The sequence below is a fragment of the Rhinopithecus bieti genome, unplaced genomic scaffold (assembly GCF_001698545.2).
Source record: "Rhinopithecus bieti isolate Rb0 unplaced genomic scaffold, ASM169854v2 scaffold_3040, whole genome shotgun sequence".
NCBI classification, from domain to species: domain Eukaryota; kingdom Metazoa; phylum Chordata; class Mammalia; order Primates; family Cercopithecidae; genus Rhinopithecus; species Rhinopithecus bieti.
In genome coordinates, this window is record NW_016804657.1 from 5,174,839 (window position 1) to 5,197,653 (window position 22,815).

General features: G+C 38.0%; 1 protein-coding gene across 1 annotated transcript in view; it reads right to left on the minus strand.

The window, feature by feature from the left end:
• The window catches only part of CSDE1 (cold shock domain containing E1), a 40,588-nt gene extending 17,773 nt beyond the window's left edge, over positions 1 to 22,815 (minus strand). The window contains 7 exon segments of the mRNA XM_017869785.1: positions 1,984 to 2,081; positions 2,704 to 2,796; positions 3,196 to 3,305; positions 4,625 to 4,823; positions 6,410 to 6,556; positions 14,584 to 14,969; positions 22,708 to 22,815. Coding sequence (XP_017725274.1) covers positions 1,984 to 2,081; positions 2,704 to 2,796; positions 3,196 to 3,305; positions 4,625 to 4,823; positions 6,410 to 6,547 — 638 coding nt within the window. The 5' untranslated portion in view covers positions 6,548 to 6,556; positions 14,584 to 14,969; positions 22,708 to 22,815.

Genomic DNA, 22,815 nt, shown 5'->3' on the forward strand with positions numbered 1-22,815 from the left:
TAAGAGAACTTGCTATGCTTTTAAAAGTAATGATATTCGTGGCCGGGCGCGGTGGCTCAAGCCTGTAATCCCAGCGCTTTGGGAGGCCGAGACGGGCGGATCACGAGGTCAGGAGATCGAGACCATCCTGGCTAACACAGTGAAACCCCGTCTCTACTAAAATACAAAAAACTAGCCGGGCGAGGTGGCGGGCGCCTGTAGTCCCAGCTACTCGGGAGGCTGAGGCAGGAGAATGGCGTGAACCCGGGAGGCAGAGCTTGCAGTGAGCTGAGATCCGGCCACTGTACTCCAGCCCGGGCGACAGAGCCAGACTCCGTCTCAAAAAAAAAAAGTAATGATATTCACCTCCCTTGGAGAATGCAAACAAGTTAGAGACACCACATGTTGCTTTTATGCCCTCATTTTCGTGCAGCAGCAATGTAAATTCAATTTTAAGATAACATAGACTATATAAGACATAATGGTACTGTTAGTCTAAATGTTTTAAGAGAAGACCTATACACCAAGCAATTACTTCCCTTAATTTTTCACGGACAAGTAACCCAAAATGTGCTTTTTATTTAAAAAAAAGTTACAGACTAACAAAGACACCAGAAAAATTCTACCTGCTTTTGTAACTTACTGCAGTGAAAAGGCTTTAGAATCAGATGGGAATTTAAATGTCTGCTATTTAAAAGCAGTACGAACGTCAAAAGTAACTTTGTGAGAACTTATACCTCATTTTACAGATGAAGAAACTTACCAGGTAAGGCTGTTCTGAGATTAACGACTATATAAATTGAGGCCTTCAGACTGTAATAATAACCATACCTACAATGCAATCTGATTCCTTCTAGACTTGTCAAGAAAGAGATAAGGTTCAAGGCAGATAATCCCACAGACATGCTCTTAGGACTTTTCCCTCCACATGCTACTGGAAAGTACACTACTAGCACTTTCTCCAACTTCCTATTTTAATTTCCTTCTCCTCTTGCATCTCTCATCTCTCATATCCCAAGATAAAAATATTCTCCCTGAGCTTTCTTAACTACATTTTCCTTAACTGTGTATGCTGATGAATTCTACAGCTCTACATACTTTCCCTATAGGCAGGAAACAGACCTTAGACTTATAGGTCTAAGTCTCAGACCTATACACGCAACTGCAGATTTGGTATCTCTACCCAGATATCACAAACACCTCACTCAAAAATTGCCAAAGTAAATATGATTCTTTTCCCACCTTGAACTTTCTCCTTATGTCTCCTTAGCCCAGTTTATGGTACCATCATCTGCCCAGTAGGCCAGGCCAGAAAAACAGTATTTGGGACTCCCTTTAATTCCAATCCCACCTTCATCTAATCAATTAAGATTGATGATGGTATCTTCTCAATATAACTTGACTCCTCCACCCCATCCTCTTAGTCTATCCATATTAGGTGGTCATCTTTCACGTTAACTCTCACATCACTGCCTCTGGTCAACAGCATCCCCACTTTTCAAAAGTCTACCACTTCCACCACCTCCAAAGATCTAAACCAATCACACTTCCTTGTTTTAAATACCACAAAGATTCCTACATAGAAGAACGCTCAAACTTTACCTTCCGGTCAATTCGACTAAACTTTTGGCCATTTCCCCAAAACATGTCATGGTATTTCTTCTATCCATAATGCTCTTTTTTCTCATCTCTCTAGTGACTATATCCCTCCCTCAAAACTTACCTCAAAGCACTATTTTTTGAAAAACCTTCACTGATCTCTAGAACAAGTCCTTGAAATGCCTGACAATGTTTTAATTATCATCTTCCTATTTCTGAGATCCTGCATCATAGCTGTAATACAATATTCACAGACCTCAAATCATTAGTTGATGAACTGAAAGTTCATGAAAATTATCCAGACTTACAAGTTAGGTTTTTAACCCACTTCAAATTTCTTAATGGAGGGAAAAAAAACACACGCAAAACACTTAGGTGAGAAAATTTTTTTAAAAAAGAACTTACTGTTTATTGTTATCAATTACAAAGTTTATTTTATCTCCAGTTTCCAGCTGAACATTCCCTTCGACATCTTCAGGGGTGTAAGTCAGATAAAACACTTCCTGTGAATTAATAAATCATTATTACTATTTTGGCAGGATGCATATTCACTGTATACTGTGATTTACTTACTTAAAAACCTCTTATACTGGCATTTTAAGCCAAATTTCTTAAAATTAAATGCTTTATGACAAGTAAGTTACTTTATTCATGTAAACACACACTTCCCCTCCATGGTGCTGATGACTTCTGCGAGTCCACAGCTGAGCAGCAATCCAACTTCAAAAAGCTTACACACGTGGAAGCATTTGCCCAGAGACTATAGTTACATTTCAAAAAAACCAATTTTATATAAGGCATTCCAAACAAAAAAAGCTGGTGTTAGTGCTTAAAAGAAACCAGAAAAAGATCCCCCCCCCCCACAACCCCCAAAAAAGTGATTAAAAGGAACATTTTACCTTAATGTTCTAACTAAGGTCATACTTGGGCAAACTGACACTTGGAAGTCCTATGGAATTTTTCTTTTTAAATTTTTTGATTATGCTGCATTTGAAGCCTCTTAGAAACCAAATTTAAAACTGATTTTAACAATTGCAGCTTACGTTTTCTATTTCGAATTTTAAAGTACGCTTATAGATCACATGGTGGATCAGGCAAAGGTTTAAGAAAAATACACAAGTTTACCCCATTACGTTCGTAGCATACACTCCCTGTTGGACTCTGACCCGGGGCAGCTGGAGATTTACTCTCTAAGTTGTGAGGAACAGCGCACACAACCTACCAGTCAAAAAAAAAAAAATTTCCATTGCTAATCATTTCAGGAGCAGCACTGTGCAATATAAACTGAATTTTAATATCCTCTATACTATACACAGGGATGCATTTTAATATGATCCACAAGAGGATGTCATGCTGCCAAGTTTCAAACTTACAGTATGTAAATTGACTGTAAGCATTGACTCAGGGTTATATGTAAAAACCCAACTGAGTCTTGACCATATTTTTATTTCAGGTCAAGAAATGCCAGTGCTTTTGATTAATTTTAAAATAGTAATCTTTATATACTATAGCTCTCTTTCGTGCAAACTGAGGAGATGGGGAGAATCTTCCTTTTCTAACGTGAAAGATATGCAAATGCAGGGCCCTAAAAAAACAGAAAACATCAAAGTCACTAACTTGTCCATTCATTCGTTCTTCAGGGAGGATTTCTTGTTTTATCTTCACCAGTTTAACAGCAATGGGTTTCCCAGTCCGCCGGTCCGATGATACTTCAAATTCAACATCATCTAAAATAAAGAATGTGTTATATTTGTTGAACTAATTTTTGCGAAACAATATATTGCTTCCAAACTATACTTAACATAGCATTTCAATCGCCTTAGACCAGTGGTTTCAAAGCATGGTCCCTGGACCAGCATTACCACCACCTGGGAGCTTAAAAGAAATGCAAATTCTTGGACCTCACTCTAGTCCTAGCCAAAGACAAACTCTGGGGATCAAGTATAGCAATCTGTTTTAACAAGCCTTCCACGTAATTCTGATACACACAAAATGTTTCAGAACCACCATCTTAGGCTAAGATAGCCATGTCTTAATCTTAGTTTTTATGGAATTTACACATACTACAAATGAGATCACTTAACAATCATAACCTTTGGCAAGTTTTTTTTTTTTAAAAACTCCTCTGTACCTCAGTTTTCTCATATGTAAAAGGAGAATAATTCCTAACAAACAGGACTGCCATGAGGATTAACCAAAACAATGCTCCTATAGCATGCATCTTGTTAGCTATTATACTCTTTTCTCAAACATGTTTTTAAAAAATGTACAGAGGCCTCATAATTTCAGTCCTTTAGTAAGCCAAACACTTTAACATATAAAAACGATTTTTTTTTTTTTTTTTTGAGACAAAGTCTCCCTGTCACCCAAGCTGGAGTGCAGTGGCACGATCTAAGCTCACTGCAACCTCTACCTCCCGGGCTCAAGCGATCCTCCCACCTCAGTCTACTTAGTAGCTGGGACTACAGGCACAAGCCACCTTCCCCAGCTAATTTTTGTATTTTTTGTAGAGATGGGGTTTTGCCATGTTGCCCAGGCTGCAAGCTGGTCTTGAATTCCTGCGCTCAAGCAATCCGCTTGCCCTGGCTTTCCAAATTGCTGGGAATACAGGCATGAGCCACCATGCCAGACCTGTGAAATAATTTGTATGGTGTCAGCCAAAATGAATTTCCATATAATCTAAGAGGTGACATTCTAAGAATTACTTTTTTCAGGTACTACTCCAAATAGTACCTGATAGAATAATCATAAGTAACATTATAACATTATAGAAGTTCAATATTCCTACTGGCTTAACATCTTACAGGTAAACAGTCATCTTTAGGGGGAACAAAGAAATCTTCCAAGCATTTATTGTAAATATAAACAAATATATCTTTTAAGGATTCTGCTGGTTTATACAGATATTTTTCAGTAAACAATACAACTGAAAGTCCAAAATGTTTTTATTTACATAAAACATTTTTTTGAAAAACACTCATGAACAAGTTGATATGCAAGACAAATTTTGTGATTACAGTTTTACAAAGGAGAACTGACAGATTACCTCCTACTTTTAAGTCTTGCAGGTTGCCATTATACTGTGAACAGTGGAAGAAAAGTCTAGCTTGACGTTCTGAACACTGAATAAATCCGTAAGAGGTTAACAGTTTTTCAATAACCCCAGTTTCACGCAGTGCTGCTGAAGTACCATTAGGGTACCCATTATGTCCATTGTTGTGGAGAAGGTTTGGATCAAAGCTCATCTGTTTTAAAAAGAAAAAGAATATATACATATCTGCACATTATCTCCATAGCATATTATGTCTGGTTAATAAGTCACTAAATCTTCCATATAAAAAGGCAAAAAAAAAAGTAAAATGAAAGGAAGATTATGGACTTTTATTAATGCAGCATTAATTTAGCTAATAAAACATTTCAGAGGAAACAATTTAAGTTATTATATTGGGGAACTGCCCCAAATTATGGTAGTATTTTCACTTACCAGACAAAAATAGAATTTCTGGGGTTTAATATTAACGTATGACAACTACATTAGTAAATGCTGCCTTTACATAAACTGAAAATTACTAAAACAAATTCAGAACAAGGGTAATTAACATTAAGAGACAGTGACCACAAACTACCAAAGACTCTTAAGAGATTTGGTAACACTATTTTGAAACTTCAGCTGATACCTTAATACTATTTAGTAAGTCATGCATTTGGAAGGCATATTTCAAGTTAGTAAAGATTAACACAATAAAATAAACTTTCTATGCAATACTTAAACTAGAAAATCTCAGAGTAGTTCATGCTTAGGTCCTTTAATGAAAGACTATCCAAAATAGTGTATTAGAAAACTTCTGAGACAACAAAACAACAAGACAGCAAAAGCATTTCCATTTTAAAAATGCTGAATCATTTCACAGGTACATTTAAAGACATCTTTACCTGAAAGAAACCCTTCACTTTTCACATACTGATGAAATCTGTAACTATCATTTCTTTCCCATTCTTTAGTGAAACAGGAGCTATTTAAAAGCAATATAACGTAATCTGCCTAGGTCATAAAATACTATCACATTGGATGTTCCATTTTCCTTTCTTTGAGTAAAACAACAAAAACTGTAAGTGAAGCACAAAATAGGATGAAATCCTTAGCAAAGCCTAGGTTTATAATTTACCATAGTAATGACATTTCCAAATCATTACAATTATGTTTTAGACCCTTTCACTGAAAATCTGATTTATAATCAGTATTTCCACTTAAGTGGGATATTGGACATAATTAATAAAAAGGATACATTTTCATTAGGAAAAAAGAGTAACTAAAATTCTAGAAAGATAAACAAAAGTAGGAGTCAACGACATGTGTGGTCAAATCAGGTAAATCAAAGCCACCACACTGTGTTTAACATATATTAACTCATTTAACTTTCACAAAAGAAAGTATTGTATTAGCCTCATTTTACCAATGAGAAAACAGACAAGAGAAGTTAAATGACTTGCCAAAGTCAAACAGAAGATTCAAACCAAGAAGGTCTGGCTCTAAACCAGGGCTTCTCAAATGAGAAGTTAAAATACAAAATCAGACTCAGTGCGTATAGGGATTTGAGATTTTCCATCTTTATTAAGATCCAAGGTGTTAATAATGCTTCTGATTCTTGGACATACTTTGAGCAAGGCCCTAATCTACTGGGTTATCTTTCAAGACTGAAGGTAAAAAAAAATGATTCGGGAAGTTAGAAGGTGAGTCTGCAGGATATTTCAACCAGAATGAGTGGCAATCCTAGGTCATGCTCTTAACACAAAGCAAGGTAAGCTGAGAATGACTGCTTTCCTGACTTACAGATCTCTGATAAGTTGGGGTCCTCTTTTGTTTTTTAGTCCCAGATGAGGTAGAAGATGAAGATAAGGGTAAAGAAAGTGAAGGAGGGGCTGCAGGAGAGGGATGAGGATCTGACGACACAGTAAAAACGTTCTCCATCTCAAACAGCTGTTATAACATAGCATAATGTTGATAACTATGATCAATAACAATTTTGTGCACATTCCACAGTCAACCTTTATATATTTTTAGCTTGGGTTTAGCGAAATATAATTAATCAGATTTCTATCGACATAGGAAATATACAGAATTAACATTACTACAAAAGGTGAAATGTATTTTTTTTAAGCCATTAAAAACATACGACGACATCAACAATTCTGAAAATGCCACCAGGACTCTTGATGGTTGTTGGAGTGAGACTATTCAGTCCAATTTCTTTTCAATGCCAATCAACTTTAAATAGAACCTATCATTTTTAGTCACTAGTTTCCCTAAAGTACAGCACACACAGATAATCCAATGGGGTGTAGAAGAAAATAATTGGGACTATTTTTCTGCCCAGAGATAAAAATGAGCTTTTATAAATATTTACTATGTATTTATAGTCTAGGTTTCACTGAGTTGGTATGTCAGATGGTATCATGTATTACTCAGGTATTCTGAGGGAAGAGTGGAGAACTCCATAAGAGGCCGACAGTGAAGTCCTCACTCATTTGCTCTTACTATATTACAGTATGGGCGATAAGGAAATACACAAATTTAGTTATCTAGTGTAACTAAACTACCTTCACAAATAGACAGATAAGGCCGGGTACAGTGGCTCACACCTGTAATCACAGCACAGGGAGGCTGAGGTGGGCAGATCACTTGAGGTCAGGAGTTTGGGACCAGCATGGCCAACATGGTAAAAGTCTGTCTCTACTAAAAATACAAAAATTAGCAGGGATGGTGGCATGGGTCTGCAGTCCCAGCTACTCAGGAGGTGGAGACACGAGAATTGCTTGAACCCAGGAGGTGGAGGTTGCAGTGAGCCGAAATTGTGCTACTGCACTCCAGTCTGGGCAACACAGCAAGACTCCAACCCAGAAAAACAAAAAAAGCCCAAATAGACAAATGGTTGAAAGATTCCCGCAGAAGAACCTCAGATGGAAGATAAGGCAAGCACATGTAAAGAGCATGGGAATTGACATTTCTGTTCCTAGTACTAGTTCTTCAACCTCCACATTAAGAAACCATCTAACGAGATATGACAAGTATGCCAAAAAGTTAAGATCAAGACTATGATATGGATTTATATTAGTTGCAATGCAACGCACTAAATGTTGATTTCCTTGATACTAATTCATGGTATTATAAAGCTTTTAAAATTAAACACTCAAAACCAGCAATCCAGAACATAGTATTTCTAGCAAGAACAGAACATTTCTGCACAAGTAAACTTTTATATAATATCCCTCACTTCACATTTTTCCTATTTATTTGTACCACTATGTTTTACAATGCAGACACAAAATTGTAAATACACAATTTATAAATATATACACATATTGACAATATATGTTTTTAACTGACAAGCAGTATAAAACTACCTTGAGAACCATTATTCTAGATCACTGAGGGACTTTCAAGCTGTGCTTCATGTTTGTTTATTTAATTATTTATTTTTGAAGACACAGTCTTGCTCTGTCAACCAGGCTGAATTAATTAATTTATTTATTTTTGAGATGGAGCCTCGCCCTGTCGCCCAGCCTGGAGTGCAGTGGTGTGATCTTGGCTCACTGCAACCTCTACCTCCTGGGTTCAAGTGATCCCCCTGCCTCAGCCTCCCAAGTAGCTGGGACTACAGGCGTGTGCCACCAAACCCAGGCAATTTTTGTATTTTTAGTAGAGATGGGTTTTCACCATGTTGGCCAGGTTGTTCTCAAACTCCTGACCTCAAGAGATCCGCCCCCCTCGCTGGCGCCCCGGGCCTCCCAAAGTGATGGGATTACAGGCGTGAGCCACTGCACCTGGCCTCACGTTTGGACTATAGTTCTGATTACTATTAAACAAGAACACAATGATATTATCTGAAATATATATGCCTGAAAGCTGCAAAAAATCCATTCTCAAGTCTCCAGTCCTGCCACACATCTCTGCACGTAGGAGACAGAAATCCTCTTTTTCTCACCCAAAGGGAGACTGAACCAGAATCAGAAAGCATCAAAGCTAACATTTTCTTTTAAGACTCTAAATTGCTCCCCAACAAGAATGCTGGAATCTGGGCTCTACTGTTCGGGTCTCATCTCATCCTTAGACGCGTAACAAAACAGTTGAAAAAGCTGTCCCCTTCTCCCAGAATCTTTGCTGACTAGAGCTCTCTTTCCCTAGCCTTTATCCATTTGGAGGATGCCTTTATTTTTCCAATGAGAAACGCACCACTCAAACAACTTTAGATAAGACATGTGACACGTTAATACTTTTCAAAGAATTCCTAATAATTTGGCTAAACTATATTTTTATGGCATTGCAAATATTTCTTAATCAGCACCACCAAAAAACAAGCAAAATGGAAGTTATCACAAAAACAAGACATAAAAGTAGAAGACAAATGGAAGTAGATAATTTAACAGATCCTTGTTTATAAAAAATTAAAGACACTAACAAGGCTGGTGGTAGGAAGGACCCAGTAGGTACATGTTATTTGGCTTCTTTTTCAAACAGGGGAAAACAAAATCCACAATTTGGATTTTATATGCTTGCCTAACAGCATATAAAAATGTATGCAAATGAACCAAGTTTAATGTCTTAAAAAATATTTAAAAACCAGCCAGGCTCAGTGGTTCATGTTTGTAATCCTAGCACTTTGAGAGGCTGAGGTGGCAGATCGCCTAAGCCCAGGAATTTGAGACCAGCCTGGGCCCATGGCAAAACGCTGTCTCTACAAAAAAAATACAAGAATTAGCCAAAATTAGCCGGAGGCCTATAGTCCCAGCTACTCAGGAGGCTGGGGTGGGAGGATCACTTGAGCCTGGTAGGTCAAGCCATGATCCTGACATTGCACTCCAGCCTGGCTGACAGAGTGAGACTCTGTCTCAAAACAAAACAAAACAACAAAACAAACAAAACCCCAAAACACACAACACACACACACACACCCTGGATGTGTATATTTGTAAAATCTTTGCAAGGGAGGAACTTTCTAGATTTGAAATCAATTTAAAAAAAAATCACAAGGGACTGATATCTAATTATAGAAAAAGCACAAGCTTTTATACTCAAACCTAGGGGGAAAAGTGTATATACACCAGAGTAGTATTGAAGATTCTAGGCAAATCAGTACAATTAAATTACCAGAATATAAGCTTCTTGAGGGGCAGAACTTTCTATTCAAAGCTAAATCCCTAGATTTTAGATAAACAGTGCCTGGCACAGAGCAGGCGCTATGTTGAATTACTGATTAAGTGAGCAAATAAATAATCCTTGAATATCAATCATTAAACTTTAAACACAAAAGCTCAAAACATTAAACATAAAAAAACCCTTGAATTTTTGCAATAAAAAAATTCAGATAAAGTAAATTAATACTTTCATATACCAAACTAGCAAAGACGTAAGATTTTAAAATAATGAAAAAGTGAGCTAAGAACAACATATACACTTTTATGGTAGTAAACTGGTACAACCTTTTAGAAATACAATTTAGCAACATGTATCAAAATGTGGAGATACTTTTCTTAACTGCATTGCAGAAAAGCTCTCCTGGGGAAATCTGAAATGTGAAAAAACCTTTATGCACAAGTATTTTAACAAATATATTTTTGTAGCAAATTCCTGGAAATAATCTAAAGTCTAACACACTTTATGGTTCAACACGTCATTGCAACTTATGTAATGCTATGTGCTCATTGGAAAGAATATGTGGAAAATGCTTATTCTGTAATAGGAAATGAGACATCAGATATTTATACGGTATGATTTCAAATGTATTTAAAGACCAGAAAATCTACTTTAATGTTCACAGATGAGAAAACACTTAGCCATCTTAAGGGCACACTGCTAAAAATGGCAAATGTAGGAACAGAATCCAGTTCTGACTCCATTCTTAACCGCTGTCTTATTCATTCAACCACAATTGAGTTCGTACAATGCATCAGCGCTATTTTAGGTTCTACTCATATAGTAGGTAACACAACAGACAAATATCTCCAGCCTCATAAAGTTTAGACCTTCTACCCTTTTCTACATATTTACTTTTAAAACTAAAGAAGTCATTGACAAAATTAGTCCTCCTTTAATAACAGCAAAACTGGAACAAATCTCAGGTCAAATTTAAACTTCATTTCTAACCCAAGAAATCAACTAAAGTTCCCTGAAGAACATAAAAGTCAAAAGACTGGCTTTCAGCCCTGACTCTCAAGTACTTCTAACATCTCTGGGATTTTCTCCTCAAAAGTAAAGTGGGAGCACCTAACTGGTTTCCAAGTTCCTTTGGGGAGAGGGGGTGGAAATCTATGCTTTGTAATTTATTATAAGATCTAAGTTGTTTTTCCCCACTAATCTGGTCTGCTTGGCTTCTACTGATTGTCAAACAATTACTTTAGAAAAGGTAGCCTATTTCACCATAAGATCTTTAGAAAACCACCCTGTATTCTCAAACATACCTCCCCTTGACTTCCACTGTTTCTTTCAATTTTCTTAACCATTTTTCATACTAATTGTAGTCTTCTAGATAGGTTCTAAGTAATAATTCATTAAAGCGCATTTCACGACTATTCTTAACGTACCCGACCAATATAAGGTACTGAGTGATTACACCCCTTGATTCTGTAGACTGAAGTTTTATAACTTTGTAAAACTAAAAAATATCCCCATCATTTCTTCACAAATCACATTAGCAAAATCAGGTTTTCTTTCAGTTCCTCTGTAATGGATCATTTGTTCCTAAATAAAAAACTATAACCTAATGCTTTTAAAATGCCTTCTGTTGGTTAATCTAGTATTTCAATTTGGTGACTAATTTTAAATTATCAGATTCTGTGTAGTGTATCTTTTAATCATTCATTCTCTATCTTAATACTTGTCTCACACAGTTGTTGAGATAGTTAAATGAGTTGCTTCATGTAAAAAGCCTAAAATAAGTGCTTACGTAGCACACAGGTACTCACATAACTACTTATTAGGTCTCTGAAAAAAGCAGGGCAAGGATAGCATCTGGCAGCATACACCTGGAGACTTCTCTAAAATCAGTCTCTTACTAACCTCTTTTAATTGTTATCCATCCAACACTTCTCCGTATTGACCATTATGCTACCATGAGCTACTCTGTCAAGTTTTTTATTCACTGGCTCTGGGGTTTTTGCTAGAAATGAAAAGCTCAACAGTTCCCACATCTGATTGAAAAATCAGGACACTGACAGTTCCTGTCATAGGTCTCTATTTGACTACTATCACACACCTAGCAACTGGCACCTTAGCAACTGCCAAGTAATCCTGTTATTTTCTCACTCATCTGGGGCTTCGGTTTTCTCTGCTTTGCTATGTTTCGAGTGTGAAAATTGTTGCATTCAGCAGAAAAAAACTAGGAGCATGACAGGAATTTTCTAGTTTTGCTTTCCTCTTGTCTGTCACCTTTAGACTACCTGGATCAAATCATTCACCAAACAATTCAGGTCTATTTTCACATGTCAAACAAATGTTTTACAGTCCTCATTCTTACTTGCCATTTTATGGCTAATTCTACCCTTCCATATATATTTGTTTCTAATTATGTATTATTTTTACTGACTTTACAAAACCCCCCTTTAAAATCTGGGGGTTCCATTGCATTACCAAATCTGTTTCCTTAGCTGTGTGTCCCCTTTCACTGAACTATTTCACAACTGTACAACCACGGCCATGTTTTACTGCCAATAATCTTCATCCCAATTGTGGTTTCTTTGTAACTATGTAAACATGTAATTTTTAGACAGCTATGGATACATTTATATATTAAAATATTCATGTGGTAAACTAATATTCAGAATACAAAGATTACGCTAAACAAAAAGCATTTCTTTAAATCTATTTCTATAAATCATGTCAATGAAATGAAAGCCTTAATATCTCATCTTGCCAGGCATGGTGGCTCACAAGGTCAGGAGTTCGAGACCAGCCTGGCCAACATGGTGAAACCCCGTCTCTACTAAAAACACAAAAATCAGCCAGGTGTGGTGATGCAGCCTGTAATCCAGCCTAGGCAACAGAGCAAGACTCGTCTCAAAACAAAACAAAACAAAACAAAACAAAAACAAAAACAAACAAAAAAAAAAACTAATCTTTTATCCTTCAGAACATAAAATTGTGGTTTCAATTTGTGTTAATCTTCCTTAGCTAATCCAACAGAATCCATAACAATTAGTCTAACACTCTAAAATTATTCTTTAAAAATCAGCTAAGGTAAGAAGAAACAAATAGAAAAACTAAATGGTAGTTACCTTAAAATTAAATAACAGTGTCTGTTTATGAGACATAGATAATTTAATATTACTAGTTTTTAGTTGTTAAGGAATATTCTAGTGCACAGTAAGGTCATCAACACTATTACATAATCCTTCAATAAATTGGAAATAAAGTCCTAAGTGCTTCTTGAAATAGCAGTGAAGCTTTTGTAACTGCACGACTTATTTTCATTCTTCATTTTATTTGACCTCTGTAGCATTTAAAAAAATGTTTACCATTGACTTCTTGAAATTATCTTTGGTGCTTCTTCCTGACTTCTACTTCTTTGCTCTCTTCATTGGTGCTTCTTCCTTTATTACCTATCATCTGATGACTTCTTTCTGAATTCCTTAATGTCTACTAACTTTAGAAAATCTGGAAACTAAAGATTAAAGAGTAAAATTGCTCTTCATAAGCCAACCTTCAAAGTTAACCACTGTTTAATATTCTGTACTAGCGTATTTCCTTCAACTTCAGATTGCTAATGACCACAATAAATTTCCACTATATATTTTAATATCAGTAAGTTACTACTCTAACTTCCCTATTCCTATGAACAATGGTTTCCAGCTTGGACAACTGATTTGATAAAGTCATTCCCTCTACATTTATCTTCAGAATCAACTGGTCTCCAAGTCCTCACTTCTATCATCAGAACATCCAGCATCTACCTTTTTCTCTACCTAAACCTTATACTCGATCCACTGCTTTTGACAGGTTTTCCCATCCTCAGCCTTTCCGTCAAAAGTGTCACCATTTGTCTTTTAAAGGTACACTTCTGAATATTACTTTAAAATGTGAAGCAATAAAGCTATCTTACTTTTGGGGGAAAACCCCATTAAGCCCTTGCTTACAGACATCTGATGGCTCTCCTACAGAATAAAGACAAATGTATTGGGCCAAGCCTCCAGCAAACTTCCCTTCATAACTCTTCCCACAAAATTGTATTCTCTACTTTGTTCATAATGAACAACTTAATACACACCATGTGCTTTCAGGTCTCCCTGAATCTGCTAATTCTGTTACCTCTATACCTCTACCAATGACTCTTCTCCCTCTTAACAAGGTACTACTCACCTTCAAATATTCTTTCTCTGTAGGCTTTCTTTACCCTCCTCCTTACCTCCAAGGGAACAGCTTCAGTTATATTCTTAATATTTTATGAATATCTTTTAGCCTATATTAAACTGTGATCCTGTGTAACAAATCGTCCTATATTGCAAGTCCACTAATATCTTATTCACTCATTATATTTCAGCACTAGCAATGCCTAACAATACAGTAGGCATGTCAACCATTCATTCACAAATATGCACTTAAATGTAGGTATGGATATAAACCTACCTTCCCTCAAGAAGCTAACATTGAAGAGAGAGAAACAGATGTCAGTAACAAGTATCACCAAAGTTTCACAGACCCTCGTGGAAAGACTGCAATGCACATTCTTATTTGAAATACTAACTTCTAAATAGTACAGACAGAGCTTCTCTAAGAGACCAGTAAGTCGAGAGATCAGCATGTATTAATATAATCTGGTGTGAAAAATCTGTTTTGACCATAAACACTGTCCTTATCTAATAAGAGATAGTGTTGATATTTCATACTAGTTGAGAATAGAAAAACTGTCTTCTGAATACCTTTAAAAAAGAACAAATAAAGATTTTACATTTGACCAAATAATCAGGAAATCCAGGATTATGGAAGTGATTCGTAATAGGAAATTACAAACCTACCTCGCAGTGATAATCGAATATTGCACTTTCAGTAGTATTTGCTGATTCTTCTTTTCAGCACACGTTTCAAAGGATGAAAGTTGCTAGTATTAAAAAAAAGAGCGAGAGAAAATGATCTACCAAGCTAATAAAGAATACAACTGCTGCTGTACCGGGCAATCTCACAGTACAGCCCTGAAGAAAACAAAGACTACTAGCAGCGTTGGGAAGTGCTCTTTCAAAGCTGTTGAGTAGGCACAAACTTCTTGTTTCAGATCAAGTGTTGTGTCTTCAACTTAAGTGTACTCTTCTTTGGTCTTGTTAGTTGTTACGAGGTTTGTTCCTTGCCTGATCTGAACTTGAAGCAGCAGTTTCAGGTGGTAAAGTCTGTTCTGTTACACTTCATACTAGAGGTAAAAAATAAAGACATTAAGTATAACATATACAAAATAATCAGGGACAGTGGGTGAGAAGAGGGACAAACTCATTTCATTAACTTAGAATCATGGGTCATGCAAGTAATACAGAAAACCTGGAAGCATGCTCATTTGATGTTATTTGGAGCAATCTCTGAAGTACTAACAACTACCTCCTTTGGTATCTCATACCCAAGACCTCTAATTATTCCATAGTCTTTATTGACCTCTTCCCCCAAATAAGCTCAGTTACATGGCATAATATTTAATTTGGTACAAGTATTTTATAATGATCTAGCTCTGTGGGAAACATAAAAGAAGTCCCTGCCATGAGGGCATAGACAATCTTGCTGAGAATACAAGATTTATACATGGAAAAAAAAAAAAAGAGTATAGGACAAAAACGCCAAAAATTATTTTCTCAATTAGCATCTAGATATCTATTATGTCACAGACTATCTAGAAATATTACTTATTGTTTATCCACAACTGCATGTGCATCAAAGCAACATGGTAAGTATAGAGAAAGCTTTTAAATAAGTGGAATTTGAACTGAATCTGGAAAATCAGGCAAATAGCTGAGTGTCCTAGGCATGAAATAGCACGTAAGTCAAGCTAGAATATGCCACTAAATTCTAAGTTTCTTGAGAGAAGCAACCATGCATTCTATGATTTTCTAAGCCCGGCATCAATGAAGTCTTCTACATGAATGCCCGTGGCAACAGTGTGGCTTGTTGTTTCAGTGGAAAATCAACAGGCTAGCCTGGAGAACAGAGAACTGGGCTGAAGTGAAATAGGATATGTAGTGTGACAGGTGTAGTGAAGCCAGATTATGAAGCATTTCAACTTGATGTAACAGGAAACAGTGCCTTAGTTTTTGATGAAAGTGGTATTAAGTCTTGAAATCCTATAGGAGATGACTTAGTGAGCAAATAGAAATCTAATTTGCACTGCTGCAGTAAACAGATGAGAAATGTCTACAGAAGAGAAATAAAATGTATTTGTCAGTAAAAATCACATTTCTGCTTTATATTAGGTATAAAATAAACAACTATTTTGCACTGACTCCAAAGTTAACCAAATGGCGTTAACGAAAATTATTTCTACAGGGAGAAGAAAAAGGTGGACATGCTGAGCAATGGATAATATATTTGAAAACATCAGAAGAATGATTATCAGGTGAGAGATCAGAGCTGATGAAACGGCTCAGACCAGAGGAGCGTAATCTCAATCACTGGTACTAGTAAATACCATGAACAAGTTATTGAATCTCTCTAGGCTTCACTTTCCTCACATGCAAAATAAAAACTCAATAATAGCTGATCTGGCCATTTTCTATTATCTACCATACTATGACTTTATACTGTTCCTTCAAATAGCAAATGTTACATACACTTGCCTGATTTTTCAACTTTATTTAGATCATTCTGCTATTATCCAGACTAGATATATGTTTGAGGGTAATGGTGCTCAAATACTTGGAAAGCTTTAAAAAAAAAAAAAAAAAAACCTATGCCCAGCCCCCACTCAGAGGAATATAACTGGTTTGAGGTAGGGCCACTTCTTTAACTATCTTGATTCTTCCCCTCTCCATCGCCATACAAGTTGTGTTAGTATTTCCCTCACAATATCGTTTGTTGCAAGCTGTGTTAGTATTTCCCTCACGATATCGTTTGTATTCATCTCTTGTCCTACTAAATGATGTATTTTAGCTCAGGTGTCTAATATATCTGCTAACTTCCAGTGTGCACACTTTCCATTTTCTGTCACATACCACCACCAGACTATCATTTTTTGGCCAGGTGAGCTGGCTCACGCCTGTAATCCCAGCACTTTGGGAGGCCTTGGCAGGAGGACTGCTTGAGCCCAGGAGTTCGAGACCAGCCTAGGCAACGTGGAGAAACTCCATCTCTACTAAATATACAAAAAATTAGCCAGGCATGGTGGTATACGCCTGGAGTCTCAGCTACTGAGGACCGGGAAGTCAAGGCTGCAGAGACCAAGACAGCGACACAGCACTCCAGCCTGGACAACAGATCAGAACCTTGTATCAAAAAACAAAGCAAAAATCCTCCAATTTCACTTCTCATCTCCCCTATCAAACATCTTCAGTTATTTTCTACCACTCTAGATGGGAAGTTTTAATCCGGGCTATCTACCGCCCCAGCAACCTTAAATAAACAAACAAAAATAAACAAAATCAAAGCCTGAGTCCCATACAAAGATTCTAAATTTAACTACACTAGGTTAGGTGCCAGGCATTGTTATCTCCCCCCATCTCCCAGCCACAAATCTGCCCCAAGTGTTTCTGACTTCCAACCAAAATTAAGAACTACTATTCCAGGTGTCTCCATTCTACCTCCCATTCCTACTCTCTACTGTGTTCCAGTTCTCCCAGAAGTCCATTACCTTGCCTAATCCTTAAACACAACTCTTGAGAAATTCCTGAATTCTAGCCACCTTTGCTTATATAGGTCTTCCCACCAAAAAAATACTGTTGTGATCTTCAAGGTGACAAAAAAGCCTTTCTTGACCATTCTAGCAGACTCATTCATTAATTCCTACTAAAGAATGGGGCAGTAACACCCACTGCCTGCATCAAGCAATTTGCGGCAAGTGGTACCAAGCAATTTCTGTACTTTGTTTACTTCATGTTTTTATGTATCTTGTTCCTCCAATTCTATTTCAAATTTCTGAGAGGTAAACTCAAATTTCTTTATCACAGCCTCCTTTAGCACCTAATCCAGTGCTGCCATAAACCAAAGGAAAAAGGTAGTTAATCCTTAATAAGCAAAAGGACACCACAATTCAAGTGTAAACAGTTTTATACCACCTTTAATTGTATGAAGTTTTAATTATCCGATCAAGAAATAATCTCTTCTTTAAAAAATACGGACTGTGTATATTGGTTTTATCTTAATACTTTAGGTCTATTAATGAACCCAAAGAACTCAAGACGGAGAAAGCAAGTTATCTTGAAAAACTTGAACTGGATTAACCCAGTCTAGGTTGTTGTATTACATTAAGAACTGTCAATTCCAAGATTCAGTAACACAGAAAGAGATTTCTGGAACCGAAACTCTGGAGTATTGCAGGGCCATTCTTAGGCACTAATGAGGTCTATTAGGAGCTACTAAAGCTCAAACGAACCCACCAACAGTCATGAATAATTTACTGGCCGAATTAACATCTTCACAGTTTCTGCAGTTAAATAAATGTTTTTCAATTAAATTAACACTTACTGAAGAACTTCAAGGTATTGCTCAGGCATTTTAATATAAACGGCTATCCATTCATGCCCGAATTAACATTAATTGGTGCTACTAACCAACTCTTTTGCCTTAACCCTAGGAACATAAGTGCATCTCCTCCATCCCCCTAAAAGCTTGAAACTTAAGTCACAGGAACACTGGGTATTGGGCTAGGGCGGTGGCTCTTGCTTGTAATACCCAGCACTGTGGCAGGACGAGGTGGGAGGACTGCTTGAGACCAGCCTGGGCAACATGGTGAGACGCTGTCTCTACAAACAATTTTAGAAATAAAAAATAAATTCAATGGGTGTGGTGGCACGCACCTGTAGTCCCAGCTACTCGGGAGGCTGAGGCAAGAGGATCACTTGAGTCCAGGAGTTTGAGGCTGCAGTGAGCTGACTGTGCCACTGCACTCTTCCCTGGGAGACAGTGAGATGCTGACTCAAAAAAATCGCCCCCACAAACCCACCATAGGGTACCAATAAAAACACTAGTGAACAATTTAAATGTGTATCTGAGAATCTCCCTGAGTGCTAAGTAATCAACTCCTTTTCCCTTTGCCCAGCATGGAAATAGTAGTATTAATCACTGCAATTTCTACTTCTCAGGTTCAAGCGATTCTCCTGCCTCAGCCTCCTGAGTAGCTGGAACTACAGGCGTGTACCACCACGCCTGGCTGGCTAATTTTTGTATCTTTAGGCTAATTTTTGCATTTTTAGCAGAGAGGGTTTCACCATGTTGGCCAGGGCCAGGCTGGTCTCGAACTGACCTCAAGTGACCCACCCGACTCAGACTCCCAACGTGCTGGGATTACAGGTGCGAGTCACCGCACCTGGCCACTACCTGTTTTATTTCATGTCTTCCTCAGTTGGCTGTTTTACCTCAAAGGCCTAGCATAAGCCATGACATAGTAGGCACTAAATCAAGAGGTTAAACTAACACATTTATGTGGTAAGTAACCATCTAAAATGTATCACACTACCTAGTTTATTATTTTGACAAATTATTTTGAAAGTATGTGCAGCACTGACTTTCGGAAAAGTTAATAAAAGGCTAAGACAGTCTACAAAAGTCTGCTCACTTAACCCACTTCCTTCAGGCAGTATCTTCTTTTAGGCGGGAAAAACAAAGACCCAAATAGGTAGCATAGGACTGAAAAGTTTCTCTATTGCCTGACATTTCATTGAGCACCACAGTTTACAACTGAAGTACTTAATAGGTCTTAATTCATTTTCACTTTAGGATCTAAGGTAAATGATAAAGTCTACTTAACCAACCTAAGTCACCTGTTGAGTAAAAAAAATAAAAAAATCAAACTGACTCAACTATCTTTTCGTATCCGTTTAGTAGTAACAACTGTGCTGGATTAATTATCTAAACAGCTACTGAGATATTTAAAACTATCTATCACTTAACTGCTTATACATACACCCAGAAGTCTAATACTTTTAAGCAGGACAAATGGCAGTGTGGGAAGATGCTGAAGAAACACTCTAGACACATCAGAAAACAACACAGACCAGCAGTGTCCAACAGAAATACAATGCAAACCACGTGTAATTTTAATTCTAGTATCCATATTACAGTCAAAAGAAACAGAAGGAATTTTAATTAAATATCTTAGTTAACCAATTATATCCAAAATGTTATTCTCTACAGAATCAATGTAAAAATTGACATTTTTACATTCCTTGAAATCCAATGTTATTATACAATCACAGCACATTTCAATTCAAACTAGTCGCACTTCAAGTGCACAACAGCCACACGTGGCTGGCAGCTACCATGTTCCACAGAGTAGGTATCAACTGAGCAGGGGTCTAAAAAAGCACTATGGTGCCAATTAGCAACAGGAAGTAAATATAAGGGTCTTGAGCAAAGATTTTCACTAATAAAAGTAGGCAGTATCTAGCACAGAAGCTTGTTGTTACTAAATTGCAAAAACAGAAATGCAAATAACTGGTGATGTACTGATTGTAGCTGCAAATCAACGGATAGCTTACATGTGCAACATATGGAAACTGGTAATTTTCAGTCACACAGTTTTACCTCAGCATAAAAGGACATTAAAATATTTAAAAGTTTTGTGTTGTTTTTAACTAGGTACCCACACATGCAAGTGGAAAACATTCTAATATCAAAACAAAGGAATTTTTAAAATCCTGACTGGGCAGAAGAGTTTAACAGCAAGTCACTCTCACCCATAGTAGTTTCACCACTTAAGACAGTCTAGCTATTAAAGCTTACAAAATAGATCTCTAAGTGCTTCCTCTTCTGTTTTCTGCAAAGACAAAGCTAAGAAGTACCTCAATTCTTTGTGTTTAACAAGATCAAGATATTTATCTCATTTTGCAATACAGTCCTGAAATGCAATTCCTCAAAAATCTGTCCAAGAGAACATCGGTCCAAAATTTCCATGTTTTAACTACCTTGTCGAAAGTATGGCTCTCATAACAGCTTCAATAGACTTAGTGCCACTGAACTGTACAATAAAAAACACTGGAACACTAAATGTAACGTATACTCCAGCATAATTTGATATTTTAGCATTTCGTTTGTATAAAACAAAAATCGATGGCCCTACACGATGTGTCTTCGCGGGGGGAGGAAAAAACAAGGGTAGGGGATAAAGCCGGACTGCACGTCAGTTTTCACACTTTCAATTTTGATTTGCTAGGACTTCACCAGATTTTCACCCACACTCGCTAAAGGTCACACTTAAGTCAGAACTTACTCACAAAAAAAGAAAACCTATCTTCTGTGCCTCAAATACTTTAGTTTTCAACTCAGCTGCTATAAATACTCATCTTGATGGTAAACATCCAGAACAGCTGCAAAACCAAACTATTAGCTTCTCTTTTATTTTAGTCCCAGGGCTAAAACGAAACAAAAAGAAAGCCGAATATTTATCCAGGTTTTATGACTCAGGTATATGCCTATTCAAGTATATAAACCCCCTCCTTACCCACACCAAGGATATACATTATTGGATATCAATACCAAAATAAAATCAAGGTATGTATTACAGTGCCCCTCAATGTAGTATCAAGAATGTTTGCCTTTACTCAAAATGAAAAGTACTCAGTATTTTAGTATAGTGTAGCTTATATTTGTGGGTTATAATTTGAAACCTACATTTTAAAAAAGTAGGTTAGTAGCAGTGGCTGAGAACTGCCAGTTCATACCAGCCTGATGAAAATTTAAGCCTCTCAAAAAGATTTAACTACCACAGTGCCTTTGAGCATTCTCCCTCTCCGCCCTGCCTCCCAACTGTTTAAAGAGCGCCACATTCTTTTACTCATTTAATGTGCAAAACACGAAAATTAACTTGCCTAACAACGTTCAGATTTTCTTTGCAGATTGAAGCCTGTTTCAGGGAGCGTTCTCTGCTTCACCTGTGAGTTAAACAAGACGGCCGCCATCTGGGTGTTTCTAAGGGAAAACCTTAAAGCAAAAGAACCTTGGCACTAAGATTTCGTATTGATAAAACATCAATGGTAAAAATTTGAAGCTGTCTCCCACGGGGGAACTTCAAAAAATTCTACATACAATGACGAAGCCAGGCCGTTCATTGCACAATGTAGGCCAGGCGCTGGCACCCTGAGAGCTAGAGGAGGTGGAAGGGAGGACACTACCTAAGCTTTCAAGGCGCACGCCCTTTCCTCAAGATAGAGGGGTGGGAGCCACGTGCCTAAAAGATTACGGACTGGTTCCCTTTCTCAAGAAGCCGAAGGGGAGACAATGCGGGGAAGGTTGGGTGCTGAGACCCTGCTCTAGGTGACTGGAGTAACGATGTCAATTCCGCCACGCTGCTGTGCCAGATGTGGCTGGGGAAAGCTGTCTTTAAGCACTACCCCTAGATATCTAGATGGAGCGGGGTCTCAGTCTATACACAAAGAAGGCGCCACTGCCGCACTGCGCTCTGGTACTGGTAGTCAGATTCCCAAGCAGGTAACGGCCAGGAAACTATAGGGTCCAGAATCAAAGCAGGCCCCTCTTCTCGATCTCAGGCTCTTCCAACCTCACACAAAGGACCGCGCCACCACCCCCTCGCCCCGCCCGCCGGGACATGTAGTTCCCATTTTCCCAGCCAAGCGGCAGATGGGGAAGCCGCCAGACTACAGCTCCCAGCAGCCTCCGCGCCCGAGCCCCGCACCCTCTGCCTCCATCTTGGCTGCGGTCGGAGCCTCCATTTTCGCTCCCTCCCCCCACTTTAGTCACCACCACCACTACCAAAACGCGCAGCCGGCTGGCCTCGACTCCTGGTTTCAACTCTGCGACCTGACGTGAGGCCCAGGCAGTTGAACGGGAGACATATGAAAAAGCCCAGGGCAGGGAATTGGGGTGCATTCTTCCCCACCTAGAGCTCTACGAGTGCCCACCTTGACTCAGAAGGCTTTCCCCTTAGCCTTGGTCTTATTCTCAGCCCTTCCTCTGGGTTTTTGCTACCCCCAGTTGGACCCTGAGGTCGCACTCACCCCAACAGCTCAGCGCCCCCTCTCCAGCGCCGCCATAAGCAGCACGGCCCGGTACGTAGGAATAAATCTCGCTTCTCTCGCGAGAGTCGCGGGCTCCGAGCGCGTGCA